This window comes from Rousettus aegyptiacus, unplaced genomic scaffold (assembly GCF_014176215.1).
Source record: "Rousettus aegyptiacus isolate mRouAeg1 unplaced genomic scaffold, mRouAeg1.p scaffold_m13_p_6, whole genome shotgun sequence".
NCBI lineage: Eukaryota > Metazoa > Chordata > Mammalia > Chiroptera > Pteropodidae > Rousettus > Rousettus aegyptiacus.
The window spans coordinates 29,236,517-29,256,582 of record NW_023416309.1 but is presented as its reverse complement, the minus strand read 5'-3'; the positions used below and the strand labels follow the sequence as shown (position 1 = coordinate 29,256,582).

At 35.5% G+C, this 20,066-nt stretch overlaps 1 protein-coding gene and 2 pseudogenes across 4 annotated transcripts in view; 2 read left to right on the top strand and 1 right to left on the bottom strand.

Moving 5' to 3' along the window:
- The window catches only part of PRKG1 (protein kinase cGMP-dependent 1), a 1,094,018-nt gene that overhangs the window by 773,831 nt on the left and 300,121 nt on the right, over positions 1-20,066 (top strand). For 3 of the 4 annotated variants that reach the window (XM_016154345.2, XM_016154344.2, XM_036223586.1), the window contains one exon: positions 2,933-2,996. In XM_016154345.2, coding sequence (XP_016009831.1) covers positions 2,933-2,996 — 64 coding nt within the window. Of the gene's footprint in view, positions 1-2,664; positions 2,685-2,932; positions 2,997-20,066 lie in introns of those variants that run through there. The other variant, XM_036223587.1, reaches the window with a different exon arrangement.
- On the top strand, positions 9,827-15,646 carry LOC118603987 (annotated as a pseudogene).
- On the bottom strand, positions 16,913-17,528 carry LOC107515482 (annotated as a pseudogene).

Below are 20,066 nucleotides of genomic sequence, written 5' to 3'. Positions count from 1 at the left end.
TTAGGAAGAAAGAAATCTTCTGAAGTTCAAAAGAATGATTTATTAGATTATAATAAGGTTGCAGAGATTATAGCAGGCATAGGACAACTAACTAGTGAAAGCACAGTAGAAGTACTGAAATAATACTAAGTTAATTTCTGTAAATTATACACATATCGTAAACCTACTACCAAAAAAAATTCTAGAAAAAAACAGGAACATGCAAGCATATTTCTTTTAGCCATCAAAATAATGATGTTACCATATGTTAAGCAAATTGCAATTTAGACTTTTTTTTTTTTTTTTTTTTTTTACTTTGAGGACCCCCTTGAAAGGGTCTTGGAGAATCTTGGGCTCCAAGACTACATTTTGAGCACTGCTATTGTATGTTATTTTATGAGGCCCAATTATTTTTTCACAGACATAACTGTAATAAAATTCTTTGTTTTGCCCTCCTCTGTTAGTTATTTTTATTCAGTAGACTACCAAAAATAAAATCACTAAGACAAATTCAGAATGTGGGACTACAAAAGTGTTTTCAGAGTCATTTATAAAAGCAAAACCAATTATTTTTCTGCTAATTGATTTCTATTTTGTTAAATCCAGAAGTGCTTCAATTATTACTAAGAATTTTTTAGTGTTTCTTCTTAAAAATCATGCTTAATTTTTATTAGTAATAAATACCGCTGAATGTCTTGAAGCATTTAAAATTATGAAAGATTGTGATATGTATACAATGAAACATTAGGCAGACATGAGAAATAAGGAAAGCTGCTGTTTGCTGCCACATGGATGAACCTTGAGGGAATTACACCTTTGAAATAACCCAGACAGAAAAAGACAGTACTTTATGGTACCACTTGAGATGAAATCTAAATACAAAGTTAAACTCCTAACAATCTAGAGTATTAAGTTGGTTTCCAATGGCTGAAGAGTAAGGGAAAAGGGGAGAGGCTGGTAGAAGTGTACAAACTTTGAGCTATAACATGGTGGCTATAGTTGGTAACCCTGTATTGTATAATTGAAATTTGCTAAGAGAGAATGTGAATGTCCTCAGTAAAAGATAAATATGTGAGGTGATGAATGTGTTAATAAACTAGGTTAGCTAAACGGGAGGAATCTTTTCACCATGTATATGCATATCAAATTATCATGGTGTATACTTTAACTATGTTACAGTTTTGTCAATTATACCTCAATAGAGCTGAAAAAATAAGTAAAATTGTAAAAGACAATTTATTTAAAATGCCCTCCTAAAACTTAATTTTTTTTTTTTATTTACTGTGTTATGTGGTCAAACAAATATGAAATTCTTTTCCTGGATAAGAATGCTCATGAAAATAAAAGCATTGTAGTATGAGTTGACATAAATATAACATGGAAGTAATAGGCTTGTCTAAAGAGGAGAGCCAATTATAATAAAATGAGAAAAATTCAGTTGTAGTTTGTGTTTTTCATAAATACTCATTGCGATAGGAACATTCTAATCATTCTTACATCTCAGAGGAAACTGAAATATAGCTCATTAAAAGGACAAGATTTGTTAACCTGCATACCTCCTGGAAACAGCTTCCTCTATCTTCCTCTGTCTCTTCCTGTGATATGTTCCATTCAGCTGTTTAGATAGACTGCCTTCTGGAAATTAGAACCCACATGGCTCAGACCACAGCAGTAAATCTGGTGGAACAGATGGTTCTGGGTGCATTGTTAAACTTCTGCATAAAACCTTGGGATTTTATCAATTAGCGTTACACTAAATAATGGGAATCAGAGGTGACAGTTAAATTAGTAAAAATTTCATATTTATACCCAAACAGTATGTTATGACTTCTTTCATTGTATCATTTTAATCAAGCCAGAACTATTCTGTAAGTCAAATATCATGCATACAAATGTATTTGCACTCATTTTTAGTCTTTTCCCTGCTCAAACATTGAGGTATGATTAAATGAGAATTTAGTTCCACATTCCAGTTAGATTTTCCAGTGGAGTTTCAAGAATTATCTATTGATGACTGTTTTTTTTTTTTTAAGTCATTACTATTTCACATGTAAAAGAAGTTTTGTTGGTTTGTGTATTTGACATCATTTGATATTTTTTTCATTTGCTAATCAATGAGGGAAAATAGAGAAGATGATGATAAGAATAGAGTTAACATTTTTCAGTGTCTACTATGAGTCTGGCTCTCTTCTCCACACTGTCTGACCTGATTCTTATAACTGTCCTAGGAAACAATCACACATCCATGTTTTCGTAACTTTATTCAAAACATGCTATTGAGTTATTTGTAAATGACTGGAAATGCAGGGGTCAAACAAGGCAGATACCATTCCTATTTTTAAGAAATTTTAGTTCTAGCAGGGAATGTACAATTAACATATTTGATTATCTAATTATGGTTACAATCATAAGGAGTTTATTATAGAAGGACCTATTCCAGCTGGCATGAGATTGAGAGCAGGACAAGTCCAACATTTTTGAATGAAGCTTGCAGGTCTGAATGAAACAAGAAGTCAAATTGGAAACTGGCCATAGAAAAAGCGTGTGTGTGCGCGCGCATGTGTGTGTGTGTGTGTGTGTGTGTGTGTGTGTGTGTGTGTGTGTGTGTGTGCTGGAGGTGGGGTGGCTAGAGAGGGTGATGGAACTGAAAGGAATTTGGTTTCCACAGACTAATAAGGGAGTGGTTTTCTCCCATTATAGCTGAGGTATTCAACATCGCACAGATAAATATAAGTGGAATTTGAAATCAATTCTGTGCAACCCTTAGTTCTTTCTTTACAATATGCTTTTTTCTTGTTCGTCATCAAGTCACGTTTATGTTATTGCTTTGATTTTCATCTACAGATCCTTTGTTATCAAATGCTTTTGCATTTTCATTCAGACATACTGCTGTTTTATTTAAGAAAGTAAGTTGTTGTCCATGCCTCAGCATTATCTCTGTTTTATTTTTCAGCGTTCCAACATTCCAGAGCCTTCCTGAGGAGATCCTCAGTAAGCTTGCAGACGTCCTTGAAGAGGTAATTGTTTTTAGCCCTTGAACTTTTTAAGATGGGACCCAGCCCATAAGAGCTGTGTAATGATGAGTTACAAACTGCAGGGAGACCTTTTAAATATTTTTAAGCTCTGGGATGCTTTTTATTTGGCTTCAGTAAAAAGAAGCTTAGAACATCTGACATTTATACACAGTCAGAAATGTGCAAATCAACTGTAGAGGGAGGAAATCTTCATTGTGGCAAATATAATATTACTTTGACTTCCGAGAATGGGAGATAGCATATTTCCCTTATTTTAGTCACTGTAAAGCAAGATCGTAGCAATTGCCACTCCAAAGATGCTTTAAGTGAGCAAATTTACAACAGGAATTAGCAGTTGGGTACATAGTTTATTAGCATATAAATATATTTTACACACATAATTTTATGTCTGAATATGAAAGTATCACTATTACTTCTTTTTCTCTGAACCTTTGAACATTTTTGACAAAAAAAAATATCGAAGCAGGAGATAGGAAGTTTATACAAGCAGTGTCTTGTGTACGTATAAAAGGATAGGGTCTTTGGCGCCTATACAGACAAGGAAGGCAGAGTATCTGGGCACACGTGCAGTGGGTGGTTGGAGTGCTTGTTTTGGTATCTTGTTTTTTCTCAGTGATCTACAAAACAAGGTAATCAACTGAGAACAAGGATCAGGTAGAGATATGAGAAGTTTAAGGACAGAGAAGGTATGAGAAAAATGAAAGAGTGAATAAACTAGGAAAACACAGTATAAATGCTAGGCACCATTCAGCCTTCACTTGATGTTAGCAATCCCAAATCTAAGTTAGGCAAGGAAGAGTTTAAAACTTGCAGTAGGGGAGAGAAGTAAAACTTAACTCTGCTGGAACAAAAGGTGGGAGAATTTTTAAGTGCTCAGGTGAGCTAGTGGAAACCTCCTTATGTTGGGAGAAGGTTGGTCTGTGTGATTTGGTCATCTGTTATTGCTAATTATCCCTTATGCAAATTAGGCTCCTACCCTCCTGGAGACTGGGAGATAGAGCCCCTGCATCCTTCTATGACTACATTTCTAGGGAATGACTTCTTGGTCCTTGAGAAAGACATTCCTGATCTGTACAACTGACAAAGGCTAGGAGATACTTTGCATCTCAAAGAGGCAGATTAAGTGTTAACAATTACAAATTTTCTAAAGTAAATTCTCTAAGAAAAGGGAGATCGAGAGCCTAACAGTCCAGAAGAAGGTCGTTTAAAGTTTGGTCAAGGTGTGTGTGTGTGTGTGTGTGTGTGTGTGTGTGTGTGTGTGTGTGTGTGTGTGTGTGTGTGTGTGTGTGTGTGTGTGTGTGTGTGTGTGTGTGTGTGTGTGTGTGTGTGTGTGTGTGTGTGTGTGTGTGTGTGTGTGTGTGTGTGTGTGTGTGTGTGTGTGTGTGTGTGTGTGTGTGTGTGTTTCAGCCCCGTTTGTTTGCCTGGATTTCGGTTCCAAGTAGGCAATGAACTAGATTAACAAAGATTGGTATTTTGGCAGGGAAAAAAATGAGTGGTTGAGGGAGGGAACCGTGAATAGAGGGTGCATGAGAAGGAAAGATTATAATGATTGACCTTGGAATTTAAACTGGGCAAGAGAGAGAAGAGCCCTAAGAGGAAGAGCAAGGGCCAGTGAGAGAAGGTAAAATCAATGAATTTTAGTCTCAAGAGGTTGAAGAGTTTTTAGAGTTGGGCTATAATAACAGTAAACTGAAAAGTACTGAATATATTTTTGTTTCTAGGTACTAACTATACCAGTTATTCTATAATCTGTAGAACTTCAAAGTTTCATATACACAAATACTTAGTTTAAGGTATACTGAAGTGAGCTTCTCTATGATTTACTGGTCTCCCTGACCTTATATCTGAACACAAAGTGAGGCAAAAGTCACATTTGATTCCTATATTCAAGTTTAAAAAATTCATGAGAAAAAATAGTGGCTGTATTTCTTACAGAATGTGCTGACCACTGTATCTGAAATCTCTATAAGTGTAAAACAGCTTTTCCCACTTCTTTTGCAATTTTTGCTTTTTTCAACACACTGAAGACCTCTCTGAAGACTTTTTTTTTTAACAAAATGAACTAAATTAGAAATTTACTAGCCACAGTCAAGCCTCTCAAAAGAAAAAAAAATCCCATTAATTTTTAAAATCATTTTCTTTCTTTTCCACAGCTGTGAAAACATTTGCTGTTTTGCAAAAACAATAACAATAGCTCTATAAATAATTCTGACCAAAGAAATATTTTAGTATTTTATGTCAGATCTTCTAATCAGAAGATGCCTTAATTTATGTTTGGATTCTGCAAACCACAGTACAGTCTATACCAGTGCCACATGAAAATGGAAACAGATGATTAAGTGCCCACACATTTGTCCTAAGGACATAAAAATGAAGTAAATAGACAAAATGTGAAGTAGACAGATAAATATACTACCCAATGCATGAAAGTATTTAACTCAAGTTGAATAAGCAAGCACAATGAGAAATTAGATTAAATTATGTATCAGATAGCGTGAAGCAAATTTAGAAGAACAAAAGCAATTCCAATGTCACATAACATTAAAGGGAAATGGGCTTGCATAATAATTGGGCTGTCTTTTTTTCTACAAATATCCACAAGAAGATGAAAGAATTCTATATTATTTTGAAAGGCAAGCAGTATTATTATAGCATTCAACAAAGAAGTTTGCAGCTTGGTTTGTTTGACAGATATTTATGGAGCACCTGCCACATGCCAACAATTGTTCTAAGCTCTGAGGAGTCAAAGTCATATTCTCCCATAGCATATGTTCCAGTGGAGAGGACATATGAGAAATACCTAAGGAAAACAGTGTAGTGATAAATCCACCCTATATTGCGTTACTAATGGAAGATCTGTCTGCAGAGGTGATACGTAAGCCAAAATCTAGATGCAGATATGGGATACCATGTGTACCAAGCAGAAGGAATAGCAGATATAAAGGTCCTAAAGAAGGAAAGAGTTTGCTATTCTTAAGGAAAAGAAAGAAGGTTTACAGTGGGTTAAGATGAGGCTAGAGAAAATTAGTCAAGACCTGATCGCAGATGGCTTTGTGAGTCATGGTAAGGAATTTAGTTTTTATTCTAAGCACAATGGTTAGATTTGGAGAGTTGTAGGTAGTAAAGTGACACAATCAAAGTTATGTTTTAATAGTATCTCTCTGGCTAGTGTGAGAGAAGAATGGATTGTAGAGGGACAGACCAATTAGAAGGCTGCAGCCCAGATGAGGTTAGATGATTTGCATGTGGATTTACTTTTGTATTGATTATTTCATTTCTTATACTCATTATAAAACAATATTTCTAGCATAAGAGAGAGAAAAAATGAAGAATAGAGACAAGGGACGTACTTGGAACGGAGAGAAATAAAGTGACCAGATAAAAAGAGGAATAAACATAATGTTATTGATAAAGCAATTTAGAAGGGGATGTATGACTAGAGGAAAATGTATAATACCTGGGCCATGCTATTTTGGAGCAGAAAAAGATGCTTTTAGATGAGTCATTTCTGCCATTACCCACACCCCAGCCCCTACCTACTCCTCTCTGTAATTTCTTGTGTTTATGTACCCATTTGTGTTCCTCTTTATAAGATTATAAAACAGAATATAATATCCTTACTTTTAGTGTAGCAATTTAGTGCTCTACCCTGCACCCACCCGCCCACCTTTCTTTTATATCTCATAGTAGAAATATTTCCTTGGTATATTAGATCTCTTATATTTTCTTAAGGAACATATAAGAGTTTTCTTTAGTCTCTTTGAGAAGTGCGTATATGCATAGATATTAACAGGTTCTTGGTGAAAAGCCTATCCAGATCAAGCACAGTATCCAAACATTTTTCTAGGTTGTGTTTTGCAAGACAAGTTCAAGTAATTACTTGATCCTCTAAGTAGTCACTTTTATTGTCACCACAGTATGTTCTTTTGTGTGACCCAAATCTAAGAAAATATTAGAGCTCATGTTAGGAGTAATAGATTTGGTTTGCTAGAGAAGCCATTTTATAGTTTGTAAAATAAATTATGAAAAATTTGAGGTACATGTAGGGAATAGCAAGCTCTCACTTTATAAAATGGTTTTGTTAATCTCTATACATTTTATATATTACAGTAAAATATGTATTGAGCTTAATTAGTATTAGAATCTATTTTGAGGGCTTAGAAAGTACCTGTGGATAAACGAAAAGAACTGTGAAATTATAGAATATAATCTCTTCTTTCTTATTATAACAACCTCACACCCTTTTCTTCTTCTTTATGTACACATGATTAGTCACTACAGTTGAATTTCATTTTTCAAATAGATGGAATAACTCCTAGCTAATCTCCAGCTGAGAGATAGCTACTTTTAATGATTACCTACCCAAACACAATGAAGAAGTGTCACTGTGAATAAACCCACTTTCTAATACATAGCCAAGTATCAGGACTTTGTTAACATCTTTAAAGAAAATGGCAAATAAAAGCAGGTGTTTTTTTTTTTTTTTTGATAGAGAAGAAGAGCAGAAATTAATCTAATATTATAATTTTCAAGCAAAATTTGCTTGAAAATTAATTTGGGCATGATTATGCTTTCACCAATGAGGGTGAAAAGGTTTGGATAACTCAAGGAATATTGTACTTTATTGAAAATACAAAATTGAAAAACCAAGGTAAGCCAACGAATTTACTTTTCAGCACTTGGTATAGCCTATTATTTATGTGAACAGAGGTGGGACATGGGTGACATATTTAAATATCCTGATTTTTAAATGGAAAATTAAGCACATCAGAACCACTACTTTGCTTATATTGAAATATGTTTCATGTCCAATTTTCTCATTAAAATATTGAATTTGGTCATTTTAGAATTAAAAGTCTTCTTTGTTTCACCAGCTTTTTAAAGAGCCTCTACCTTTGGGTTCAAAACTCTGTGATTGAATCTTGAACACATTTGAGCCTAAATAATGGGTTGTTCAGGCTTGTGTTCCAAGGTGATGGATTTATTTATGCTTTTGTTCATTAGATATTTAAACTATTATTGCTCTGACAAGGTCTCAGACAAATAATATTCCTCAAACTTTTGAATTATTAAGAGGGACATGATGAGAAAGTAAAAATAGAAAAAAGGCAAGGAGATAAAACATTTTTCTCAACTTACCTTTGCTTGGTAATATGGTAGGAAGCAAATATTACATTATACAGTCTAGGGACTATCATTGTAGAAGGAGGTTAATATACCAGAGGCACTTCTTGCTTCAAAGTCCCGCAGGCAGATTAAATATTTCATTGTTTTAGCCATGCAACCATTTCTGGTTGTTACTGTATCATGTTGACATCTTCCCAGATTCTTTTGCATTCTCTCCAGTTGTAAGTAATACAAGTGCTGCATTTAACTGAGTTATCAAAGTGCTGTGAAACTCTTTATCACTTCAAACAGGCCTAGAGTCTTCAGGAAAGAAACTGGTGGAGTAGACAGGAACAGTATTAATTTTCTTTGGAATTTGTTATGACTAAACTTTTTCTTCCCTTCCTTTAGGCTTGGCTCTTGCTATTCAAAGCTAAGCTGGAATAGCTGACCTAAAAGACTCTAAATATGAAATTTCTCTGTTTAGATTTCCCTGGTTTTTTTTTTTTTTTTTTTTTTTTTTGTGGAGGAATCTTCCCTTCTGTGGGGGCAAATGGCTGCTTTTGAAAGGGAAAGAAGTAGACTCACGCATGCACAGGTATATCTGTGTTGTGGCAGGGTGGAGAGATAAAAATTAAAGATAAAACTTTAATATTAGTATCTATATCTTATTCTATTATAAAAGTAAATATGGAATGGGATAACACATTTGCAAATGTATGTACGATAAGAGACTTGTGTTAGTGTTCTCCATAGAAACAGAAACAATAGTTTATGTGTGCATGTGTGTGTGAGTGTGTGTGTGCGTGTAGTAGAGAATGGGAAGGAGGAAGGAGGAAAGAGAAAGAAAGAGAGAAAGAGAGATTGATTGATTGATTGATTTACTTTAAGGAATTGGCTCATGTGATTAAGGAAGCTGGCAAAGTTCAAGTGGACTGGCAGTCTGTAGACCTCAGAAGGGCCGATATTGTATTTCAAGTCTGATGGCTGTCTGCTGACAGAATTCCTTCTTGCTTTGAGGGAGGTCAGTCTTTGTTTTATTAAGACCTTTAATAGATTGGAAGAGTTTCACCCACACTAAGGAGTTTAATCGACTTTATGCAAAGTCCACTGATTTAAATGTAAATCTTATCTGCAAAAACACTTCTACAGAAAAATCCAGACTAATGTTTAACCAAAGATCTAGGCACCATGGTTCAGCTAAATTGACACATATAATTAACCATTATAGGACTCGTATCCAGAATATATAAAGAACACTTACTACTCAATAATAAAAATGAGCAAATGACTTGAATAGATATTTCTCCAAACGCGATATACAAAAGCCAATAAGTTATACAACAAGATGTTTAATATTTATAATTGTTAAGGAAATGAAAATCAAAACCATGTTGACATGTCACTTTGCGCTCTAGCCACTAGGGTGGCTAGAATAAAGAAGATGGGCAAAATAAATTTGCCAAGGATGTAGAGTAATTACAACTCTCATATATTGCTGCTGGGATTGTAAAATGACGTAACTTCTTTGTAAAAATGTTTGGTGACTCCTCAAAATGTTAACCATAGGGTTACAATGTAACCCAGAAATTCTACTCCTGGGTGTTTACCCGAGAGAACTGAAAACATAAGTCCACACAAAAACTTGTACTTGAGTATTCATAGCAGCATCATTCATGATAGCCAAAAACTAGAAATAAGCCAAATGCCCATCAACTGATGAATAGATGAATAAAATATGGCATATTCATACAATGGAATACTATTTGGTTATAAAAAGGAGTGAAGTACCAATACATGCAACAGCATGGGTGATCTTTAAATGTTATGCTAGGTAAAAGTAAAATGCCACATAGTATATAATTCTACTTAAATGAAATGTCCAGAATGGGCAAATCTATAGAGGTAGAAAGTGGACTAGTGGTTTTGAGAGGATGAGGGTGAATGAGGAGTGTCTGTTAATGAGTATGGATTACTTCTTAGAGTGATGGAAATATTTCAAAATTAGATATTGAACATGGTTGCAGAAATCTTTGAATACACTAAAAACCACTGAATTGTATACTTTAAATGGGTGAATTTTATAATATGTGAATTATATCTTAAGAAAGCTGTTAAAAGAGAAGATGGAATTTGATTCTAGTTTTAATAACTACACTGAAGGGAACATTTGGGTTATAAGGAGAATGTGTCTGAGGGCCTTAATTAGATGGGATTACAATAGATGGGATTGTAACATGTTGTGTGAGGGCTTCCCAGACATGATGCCATTTAGCTGAGAATTGAATATGAATAGAGATTTGAAGGGAAGGGGCGTGAATGGACAAAGAGAGAGGAAGAGAAGCACCTTTTGGGAGAAGGAAAGCATTACATGAAGGTCTAAAGGTTAGAAGGAGAAATTAATGTTTACTCTATTTGTATCCAATTAAAATGGATATTCTAGATCTAGAATTTGATCGATAAGCCTTTGAACAATTGTTCTCACCCTCAACTTTCTACCTCATTATATATTTTATTTTACTGATTGATCGAGGTAACATTGGTTGATAGCATTATCTAAGTTACAGGTGTACAACATGATTTGATATCTGTATACACAATAGCGTGCTCACTACCAAAAGTCTGCTTTCTGTCCTCTTTAAATTACATTTTACTTGCTTGTATGACCTATTCCACATTGTACAAAATATTCAGTTTTTTGTTTTTCTTTAACTTACTTCACCTGAGTTGAACCAGTGGCCCTCTAACTGACAAAGACTCAAAACATTTCAACAAGTTGGAATAATTGATGGAATCCACTAAGATGAGGTAATGGGAAAAGTGTAGAGTACACACACACACACACACACACACACACACACACACACACAAAATCCCACAAGTATGAGATGGAGAAGATATGGTGGAGTATAGGTTATACTGCTGGAAACAATGGAAGAAAAAAATTTAGTAACTTAGAGATTTGCCTGGAGAAGACTTTGGAGGAGGTATTAGATTCCTGTTTGACTTAGTAGACACTATTTTGCACTAGAAGATGGGGAGCTCCATCTCTTAAAAACAGCGAGACTTTCAACATTTTATTATTTGAACATATTTGAACATATTATTTAGCCCATCAGATATGAGTGTCGCATATGTGAATGGGAATAATAGCAGTTTCTGCCTCTTGTAGTATTGCTGTGGGTTGTAAATTGCTTACACATAGAAAATATTTATTCTATGTACATACTGATGTTAACAAATGAGACTTCTTACAGCTGGAAGTGACAGATTAGGAGTTTTTGCTGTCCGGAGTCCTACTAGACACTTCACTTGGAGGGATGAGAAGGCATTTGGTAATGTCTGGAGACATCTACTGTTGTTACAAGACTGGCCCAGAGTACCTAGAAGCCAGGATGATGCTGAACATACCGTAATGCATAGGACAGCCCACAACAGTCACCCAGCCCCAAAAGGCAATAATACAGAGACTGAGATATGAAGAAAAATAGGGTAATACAGCAGCGAGTGCCAGCGACAAGTGGAATACTTTAGCCAGGATGGTTAGGAACGTTAACTCTGAAGAGGTGACTTTGAGTTGACAGACATGCAAATATCATGGATAGCAAAATATAGTGTAAAATGTTAAGTATTTACAGAAATAAGATTCGAAAAGCTGCGGTGTAGAAAAGATTTAGTTAGAATGTCGTAGATATTTACCTGATGATTTGGTGCTTGAACAATATTGACTTTTCAGCTTCCGTCTAACTCTGAGATTTTGTATAATTGCATTCTCAACTAAGACCTTTCTAGTTCTGAGTTTCAATCATTTTCCCTCTCCCCCAGAAGGAATTCCTTCTCCTATATCTCCTAGATCAATTGGTTTCTAGTTTAGTGAAGATTTACCTACTTAGATTCCTCAAAGGCAAGAACTATATTGGTAACAACAGTAATAACTTTCACTTATTAATGCTAATTCTGTGCCAGGCTATGGGCACCTGTTTAATACCAACAAAGGTAATACTATTAGTTTTCTCAATTTACAGCTGGGGAAACTGGAACTCAGGCAATGCAAATAAGTAAATGGAGGTTTTTTATCCTACATAGTCTGATACCAGAACTGGAACCTTTTATTACTATACTGTATTGCATCTTGAAGACTTGTGTAATAAATGAAAAACAAAACAATTATTCTCCCTGCAAGTCTTTCTTACAAATAGGTACTTCTAAAAATATTTAGTTGTCTTTTTTTCTGAGAGTTTTTAAGTTTGTTATGAGAGGTATCCATTTTATGCTGTCCACAAGCTCCAAAACAAGACATTTCTAAACATTTTATCACCAGAATATGTATACTTTGCTCCGTGCTGCCTGTAATTCATTAAAATGTATGCACTCTGCAAATAGGAAACCAATCTGTAATAAATCGGCTTTCTAAAAACCATTCATAGAAAGTATTTGAAATTTTTGCTATATAAGAATTTATAAACCTGCTAGGTACTTGTGATTTGCTGTCATTTAAGGGGTTCAGAAACAGTGAATTTGAGTGAAACTGTAAATTAGTATCCTGCCTTTAGCATACGTGTGAGATCTCATTTATAAAATGCATTCGATGGTATTAGAGGTGATCATGATGAGTGCTGAATTCCTTTTAGATTCTTGTGATTAACATCTGGTCTGAACTAGACAAACTGCTCTGGTTAAAAAAGGCATGAATGAAGACTTATAACTTTTTTTTTCCCCCCATCTGAGGCATATTGTAGCTGCCAAAAACCTAGTTCAGGGGCTTGTACATAGTATGCATCTCAAACATAAATCAGTGAAGTATAGAAGCCTACTTATGTTTAGAGCACACCAATAAGAAGCTAAAGATAAGAAAACCAGTTGGGCTTTCAGTTTTAGTCACAAAATACAAAGCTTGTCTCTGATAGAGTTATTGAACAGCTTGGAGCAGCAGGTAGTGCAGGCATTCGGCTTCAAGTCTTCCATGACCCCATGACCTCTGGCTACGGGTCTCCTTGAAATCCCCAGCAAGGTGACCTCCCACCTCCTAGTAGAGAAGGAATCATGCAGTTTCTTAAGGCAGCGGCTACAGGACTGTTTCCTGGTAGATAAGACTCTGAACCAGGGCAGGCAGTATTTCAGCCATAAATGTTCACCAGATGTCAGGAATTATTAATGAGGAGGGAACTTTGGCCGGCCAAGGCTTTAGTGATTTTGCACCTGTATAAGAGAGGATTTTTCTGTGTGTGTCATGTTCTATGTGTTCCCTTAATTATGATGAGAAGCTATAAGTGAGCTCCTTTTAGCTCTCTGGAAAGAGCCAGTGTTCTCTTTTACTACTTAAACCTAAAAATTATTCTTTTAATGAAGTTAAAATGGTTTGTCTTGTAAATAGATCTTCAGCATAACATCATTCTGCCAGTACTTTTCACTTTGTATGACATTGTACAATTCGGTTTACATTTCTAGAAATCATGAATCATTGTAGAACTGAGACCTGTCTCCTCTCTTCTCTTCCAAAGATGTTTTTAAGACTAAGTCATTTTTTTTTTGAAGTTTACCCTAACTCTGCTTTATCATCTTCTTGCTCGTTTAATTCCTTTGTACAGTCTGTACTTCAAAGCCATATTCTTGCTTCTGTATTGCCTAGAATGTGCCTGTTTCTCAATTTTCTGTAAGTACCTTAGGGTAGGATGTATCTCAGCTTCTTTGTTTCCAGCAGAACAATGATTTGCATAAGAATTATGCCTGACACTTAATACATAACCAATAAATAGTTGTTGAATGAATAGTCTGAGTAGATTTTCAACAGATATATGCTGTGAGTGGCTCAGTGAGTGAAACACAACTGTTGAATTTCACGTTTGGAAGCTATCACCACAGCTGAAATGCATACGTGTCAAGGAGAGGGGTTATGCATTCTGAAATACAAGAGTCTTTGGCTACTCCCTGATGACATATTCTAGAGGTTGCTGGTAGAGCATCTCTAAGAATTCAAAATCAAGGTGGAAGACAGAGAAGGTGTGGAAGCCAAGGGCTGGAGGTATGGGAAAGGAATAAAGCTTATGTTTCTTCTATTATCTTTCTCCTCTCCCTTATCCATCCCTGGGGGTTGTAACAAAGACCAAAACTTTGGACAAATATTCTAAAGAGGAGAACTATTGTAAATAAAAGATTTTGACTTTTCAATATAACTTCCCTGGGCAGCGAGCTGAATCATTATCAATTACTACTCTCCTCACAGGGAGATAAATGCCTGCAGTAGCCATCTTCCCAGTTTCCTACGCTTGCAGTTTGTCAATCCCAAGTCATCAGCTTTATGGTACATGTCTTCTCTCTCTCAGTTTCTCATCTACAGAGTAGAGATAGCGATTGTATGTGTGTGTGTGTATGTCTGTATATATCTATCTAATCTATCTATCTATCATCCATCTACTATCTGTAATTTGGCTAGTTGCTGGATGTGACGCAGCAGCTAAGGTACACAGGAGACTGTGGAGAGAATGAAGAGAATATGGACCCTAGTCAAGGTCTGGCAGTCAGTGACAGAGTCAGGCACCCATGACCAGGCACCCCTGGAGCATATGCCCGCTCCAGACTTTCAATGTCATGGACAGGGTGCTAGACTGGCACTTCATATTGGAACAGGAGTGCATGTGGCAGGAAGGAAAGAGATGGAGAAGATGGAGCAGATGAAGGAAGAACAAGAGAGAAGGAAGAGTAAGTGGGAAATAAAAGAGAGAAGAGAGAATGTCACTAGCAGTGACCAAGGAATGAATCCTAAAGTTGCGGGAGAAGCTTTTGTTCCTACAGGAAGAGAAGACCCAGCTTTTCCTGCGTCTCTCAGAAGTGTTACGTGAAGAAGAAAAATGGAGGTGAAAGGAGCAGAGTAACCAGCCTGACATCCGCTGTATACCAGCCTGGCTGTTCACATAGGACCTTGCCTCCTCAGGATGCAGGGGAGCCCTGGAAGGCACAGTGGATGCCCTCAGGCATCCACATGGCACTGCACAGAGCCAAACAGATGTTCATACTTCAAGTGCTTATGACCTGGCACTTTGTGGACCCAGCAGCAGTTTTGGCAGGGACCCCAGAGAATGGGCAATTCTGAGGAAGCTCAGGTGGTGCCTGTGGGATTTTTAGGCCCCCACCTCACTGTAGGACCACACGGCTGGGCTGAAGTCCTTGTCAGCAGCTCAGAGACCTGCAGTGTTTCTTACAATTCAGCACCTGTCTCAGCCACAGCCGCAGCCCTGTGCAGTGTACCGCCACTTTCAGCCCACCCAGACAAGGTTCCTCCAGCCAGCAGTGGCACGTCCTCAGAAAGAAGATGAAACATGATAACCAGCCATCTGACTTATGTGGCCCATTCCTCCTTGTCCCATGCACCTCTAAGTTCTGTATCCAGCCCTGCCACTCTTGCCTTTCCCCAGCTCCCTGTGTGGATGCAACCATCTGGAAAGTCAGACTTTACAGCTACAAACCAACCTGGCCCTGGGCTTCCTTTCATCCTGCACAGCGAGAACCAGTGATACTACTATAAGTAATCATCAGATTATATCTTTAACCCCACCTCACCCCCTGCTATTAGTGAGGGTCCCCAGTGTGTCCAAGTCCCAGGATAATAATCTACCTGCCACTGTAAAAAAAAAAAAAAAACTCATATGTACATACACTTTTATATATCTATTTCTATAGCTCTATATTATTATAACACTTGGTTTTGAATCTGTAACACTGTTTAATCCTGCTTCCACAATGTACTAGCTATGTGACCTTGAAAGAGTTACTTAACTTTCTTAAGTCCCAGTTTTCTCTTCTAAAAAGTATAACAGTATCTATATCTTGTACTTTTTAAATTTTTAACACAATTTTTCCTTATTAATATACTAATTTTTTAAAGCAATTTTAGATTCACAGGAAAATTGAACAAGAAATACAGAGAGTTCCCATATGATTCCTTCTTCCTACCCTTATTTTCCCCTACTATTAATCATAGATTGGTATGGTACATTTTTATAATCAGTGAACCCACATTGAAACATTATTAACCAAAATCCATGATTTACATGTTCTCTTTTCGTGTGGTACACATCTATGGATTTCACAGAATGCATCATGTTATGTGGTCACCATTATAGTATCCTACAGAGTAAATTCACTGCCCTATAAATCCTGTGCCCCCATCATCCCTTTTACTGTCTTTGTAGTTTTGCTAATGTAATCGATATTGTGTTTTGAATTTCAAATTCTATTTGTTCATCCCAATATATAAGAAATCAGTTGACTTGTATATTAATCCTTGAACCTTGCCATAATCCCTTATTAGTTCTGGAAGGTTTTTTGTTGACTCTTGAATTTTCTACATAAACAATTATGTAGTCTGTGACCAGAGTTTTCTTTTTTCCTTCCCCATCTGTATACTTTGTTGTTGTTGTTGTTTTAATGTGTTATCTAGGACTTCCAGTACGATGTCGAACATGAGTGGTAAGAGAAGACATTTTTATTTTGTTCCCCCTCTTAGTGGAAAGCATGTAGTTTTTCACCAATAAGTAGCTTTTAACTATAGGTTTTCTCTTCCTCTATTACTGAGAATTTTTTATCAAGGATAAGTGCTGTATTTTGTGAAATGCTTTTTCTGCATCTATTGATACTATCATAATATTTATCTTCTTTAGGTTGTTGATCTGGTAGATTATAGTAATTGATATCTGAAATTGAACAAGCCTTACAACTGAGATATATTTTACTTGGTCATGGTATATAATTTTATTTTATTTTATTTTTTACAATAAGCACCTTTATTACAGCAGCTAAAACAGGAGGAGGAGTATTTGCTTGCCTTTCTGGGTTTTGATTTTCCTCAGAACTCCAGTTCCTTGCCCTCTAGCATATAGCCATCTGCTCCGCCACCCTGGCCTGATCTTGAAGCGATGCAAGCAAGAAGCTTGCCCCGCTGGAACTGCTCCTCTGGAAGACTGCTGATTTTGGCATTCTTTTTTTATTCATTATATTTCTTCTAAATTTTCTTTGATCATTTTTTGTTTAAAATCTCTGCCTCCTCAGGAGTCAGCTTGGCCCAAGTTAGTGGGATTGGTACCACTGTCGGTGTGGCGTGCCGTCCATGAATATAATGCTGTTCGTTACTAGGTCTTGGTGCAGAGCAGTTTGTTGGTGGATGCATTCACTGTAGACAATATAATCCTTGTTTTGTGTGTATAGCACTTGGAGCCCCAGAAGTTCCCCATGTGCAGCCTCAAAGCGTGGAACTTCTTGTTGCCTCCATGGCCCCAGACTGTGTTTGCGGCGGGGGCCAATCTTTGTGTTGGCGGCGGGGCGTCCCAGCTCATATTTTTCCTTCTTATGGCAGGGCTCTCTTTTGCCCTTGGTCTTGCAGTGTTTGTACCAGTTGTCCCAAGAGATGCCCATGGCTTGGCGCCTCTGGAAAGAGCGGTCAGGGTATATAATTTTAAATACACATTGTTTAATTCAATCTGCTGATATTTTGCTGAAGGTTTTTGCATGAGCGATATTGGTTGGTAGTTTCCCTTTGCCATAAAGTCTTTGTCTAGTTTTGATATTAGGGTAATGCTGAGAATGAGTTAGGAAGTGTACTATCTGCTTCTATTTTATGGTTCAGGTTGTATAGAATTGGTATTATTTCTTCACTGACTGTTTGGTAGAGTTCACCAGTGAACCCATCTGGGCCTGATGTGTTTTGCTTTGGAAGGTTATCAATTGTTGATTTATTTCTTTAATAGATATATAGGCCTATTCAGATTTTTCATTTCTCCTTGCGTGAATTTTAGAAGATTATATCTTTCAAGTAGTTGGTCTATTTCACCTAGGTTATTGACTTTGTGGGCATATACCCTTATTATCCCTTTAATGTCTATCAGATCCATAGTTACATTCCATATTTCACTTCCGATATTAGTAATTTGTGTCTTCTCTCTCTTTTCGTGAGGTAGCCTAGCTTTATTTATCTTTTTAAAGAACCAGCTTTTAGTTTCATTGATTTTTCTCTATTGATTTTCTGTTTTCAATTTTATTGATTTCTGCTATAATTTTATTATTTCTATTCTATTTATATTGAATTTAATTTGTTTTTCTTTCTCTAGTTTCCTAAGGTAAAAATTAGATTATTGATTTTTAGATATTTTCTAATGTATGCATTAAATGCTATAAATTTTGGTCTAAACACTGCTCCTACTGCATCCTAGAAATTTTGAGAGATTATATTTTCATTTTCATTTACATCAAAATAGTTTTTAACTTTTTTCAAGACTTCTTTGAGCCATATATAATTTATAAATAACTGTATTGTTTAATCTCTACATTTTTTGGAGTGTTTAGCAATCTTCCTATTATTGATTTCTAATTTATTTTAATTCCACTGCAGCACAAACACATATTTTGTATGGCTTCTACTCTTTTGAACTTATTAAAGATGTGGTTGTGGTCCAGGCTGTGTCTATCTTAGTGAATGTTTATGAGCTTGAGAAAAAAATGTATATATTTTATTGTTGTTGGATGAATTATTAAATGTCAGTCGAACCAGTTGATTGAAAGTGCCGTTCATTTCAACTGGATCCTTCCTGAATTGCAGACTGCTTGATTTGTCAGTTACTAATGCCAGGGTATTAAGTCTTCAATTATGATAATAGATTTATCTCTTTCTCCCTGCAGTTCTATCAGTTTGCCTCATGTATTTTCACATATACACATTAAGGATCATTATGTCTTCTTGGAGAATTGATGCTTTTATCATTATATAATGCTCCTCTTTTTTATATTGGGGAAACTTTATTAAAGAGCACATAGCAGATCTCATAAATATTGTTGAACAAATTTTTTGATGAAAATAACTATCAAAAATTAATGTTGAATATTAAATACCCTTTTTACTTCTCAGTGTACAATTATAATTCCCTTTTAAGTATAAATATGGTGAACTTTAGCAATGTATTAATATAAAATGTGGTTTACTTTTTTTGGTTACTCATGTTATATTCTTCTTTACAAGTGCTGCTGAATTATATTTCCTAATATTACTATTTTTTTTTTGCTCCAATGTAATGCTCCTCTTTATTCCTGATAATTTTTCTTCTTATGAAACCCAACTTATCTGAAATTAATACAGCTACTGCAGTTTCTTTTGATTAGTGTTAGTATGATATATCATTTTCCATCCCTTAACCTTTAAATTTATGTGGGTCTTTATATTTAAGTAGCTTTCTTATAAACAACATATAATTAGGTCTTTTTAAAAAATCTACTCTGACATTCTGTATCTTTTAATTGGTGTAGTTAGACCATTCACATTTAAAGTGATTATTGGTATATTTGAATTACTATCTACCATATGTATGACTGTTTAAAATTCATTGACTTTGTTTTTTCCTTTTTCTTTTTTTCCTTTCCTTCTTCTCTTCTTCCCTTCTTCCCTCCTTTTTTCCTTTTTCCCTTCCTTCTTTCTTTCGTTTCCTTCCATTTTTTGTGCCCACTCCAGTTTTAATTGTATATTTATATGATTTCATTTTCTCTCCTTTCTTAACATATCAATTACATATAAAATTTTTTGAGTGGTTGTCCTTGAGTATGCAATATACATTTGCAACAAATCTAAGTTTTCTTTCTAGTAACAATATATCACTTCACAGGTAGTACAAGTACCTTATAACAGAGCATTATCTCCTCCTTATCATGCTATCATTCATTTCACTTATTCATAAGGTATAATAATCTATGCATTGTAATTGTTATTATTTTAAACCAAATATCTCTTGGATCAGTTACGAATATGAAAAAAACTTATTTCATCTCTAACACTCTTCCTTTACATGGCTATGAGTTCTGACCTATTTCACTTTTCTTTTCCCTGAAGAAATTTTTAACATTTCTGGCAAGGCAGGTCTGCTGGTGGCAAATTCTTTTTTTCTTTCCTTTTTTTCTATTATTATTATT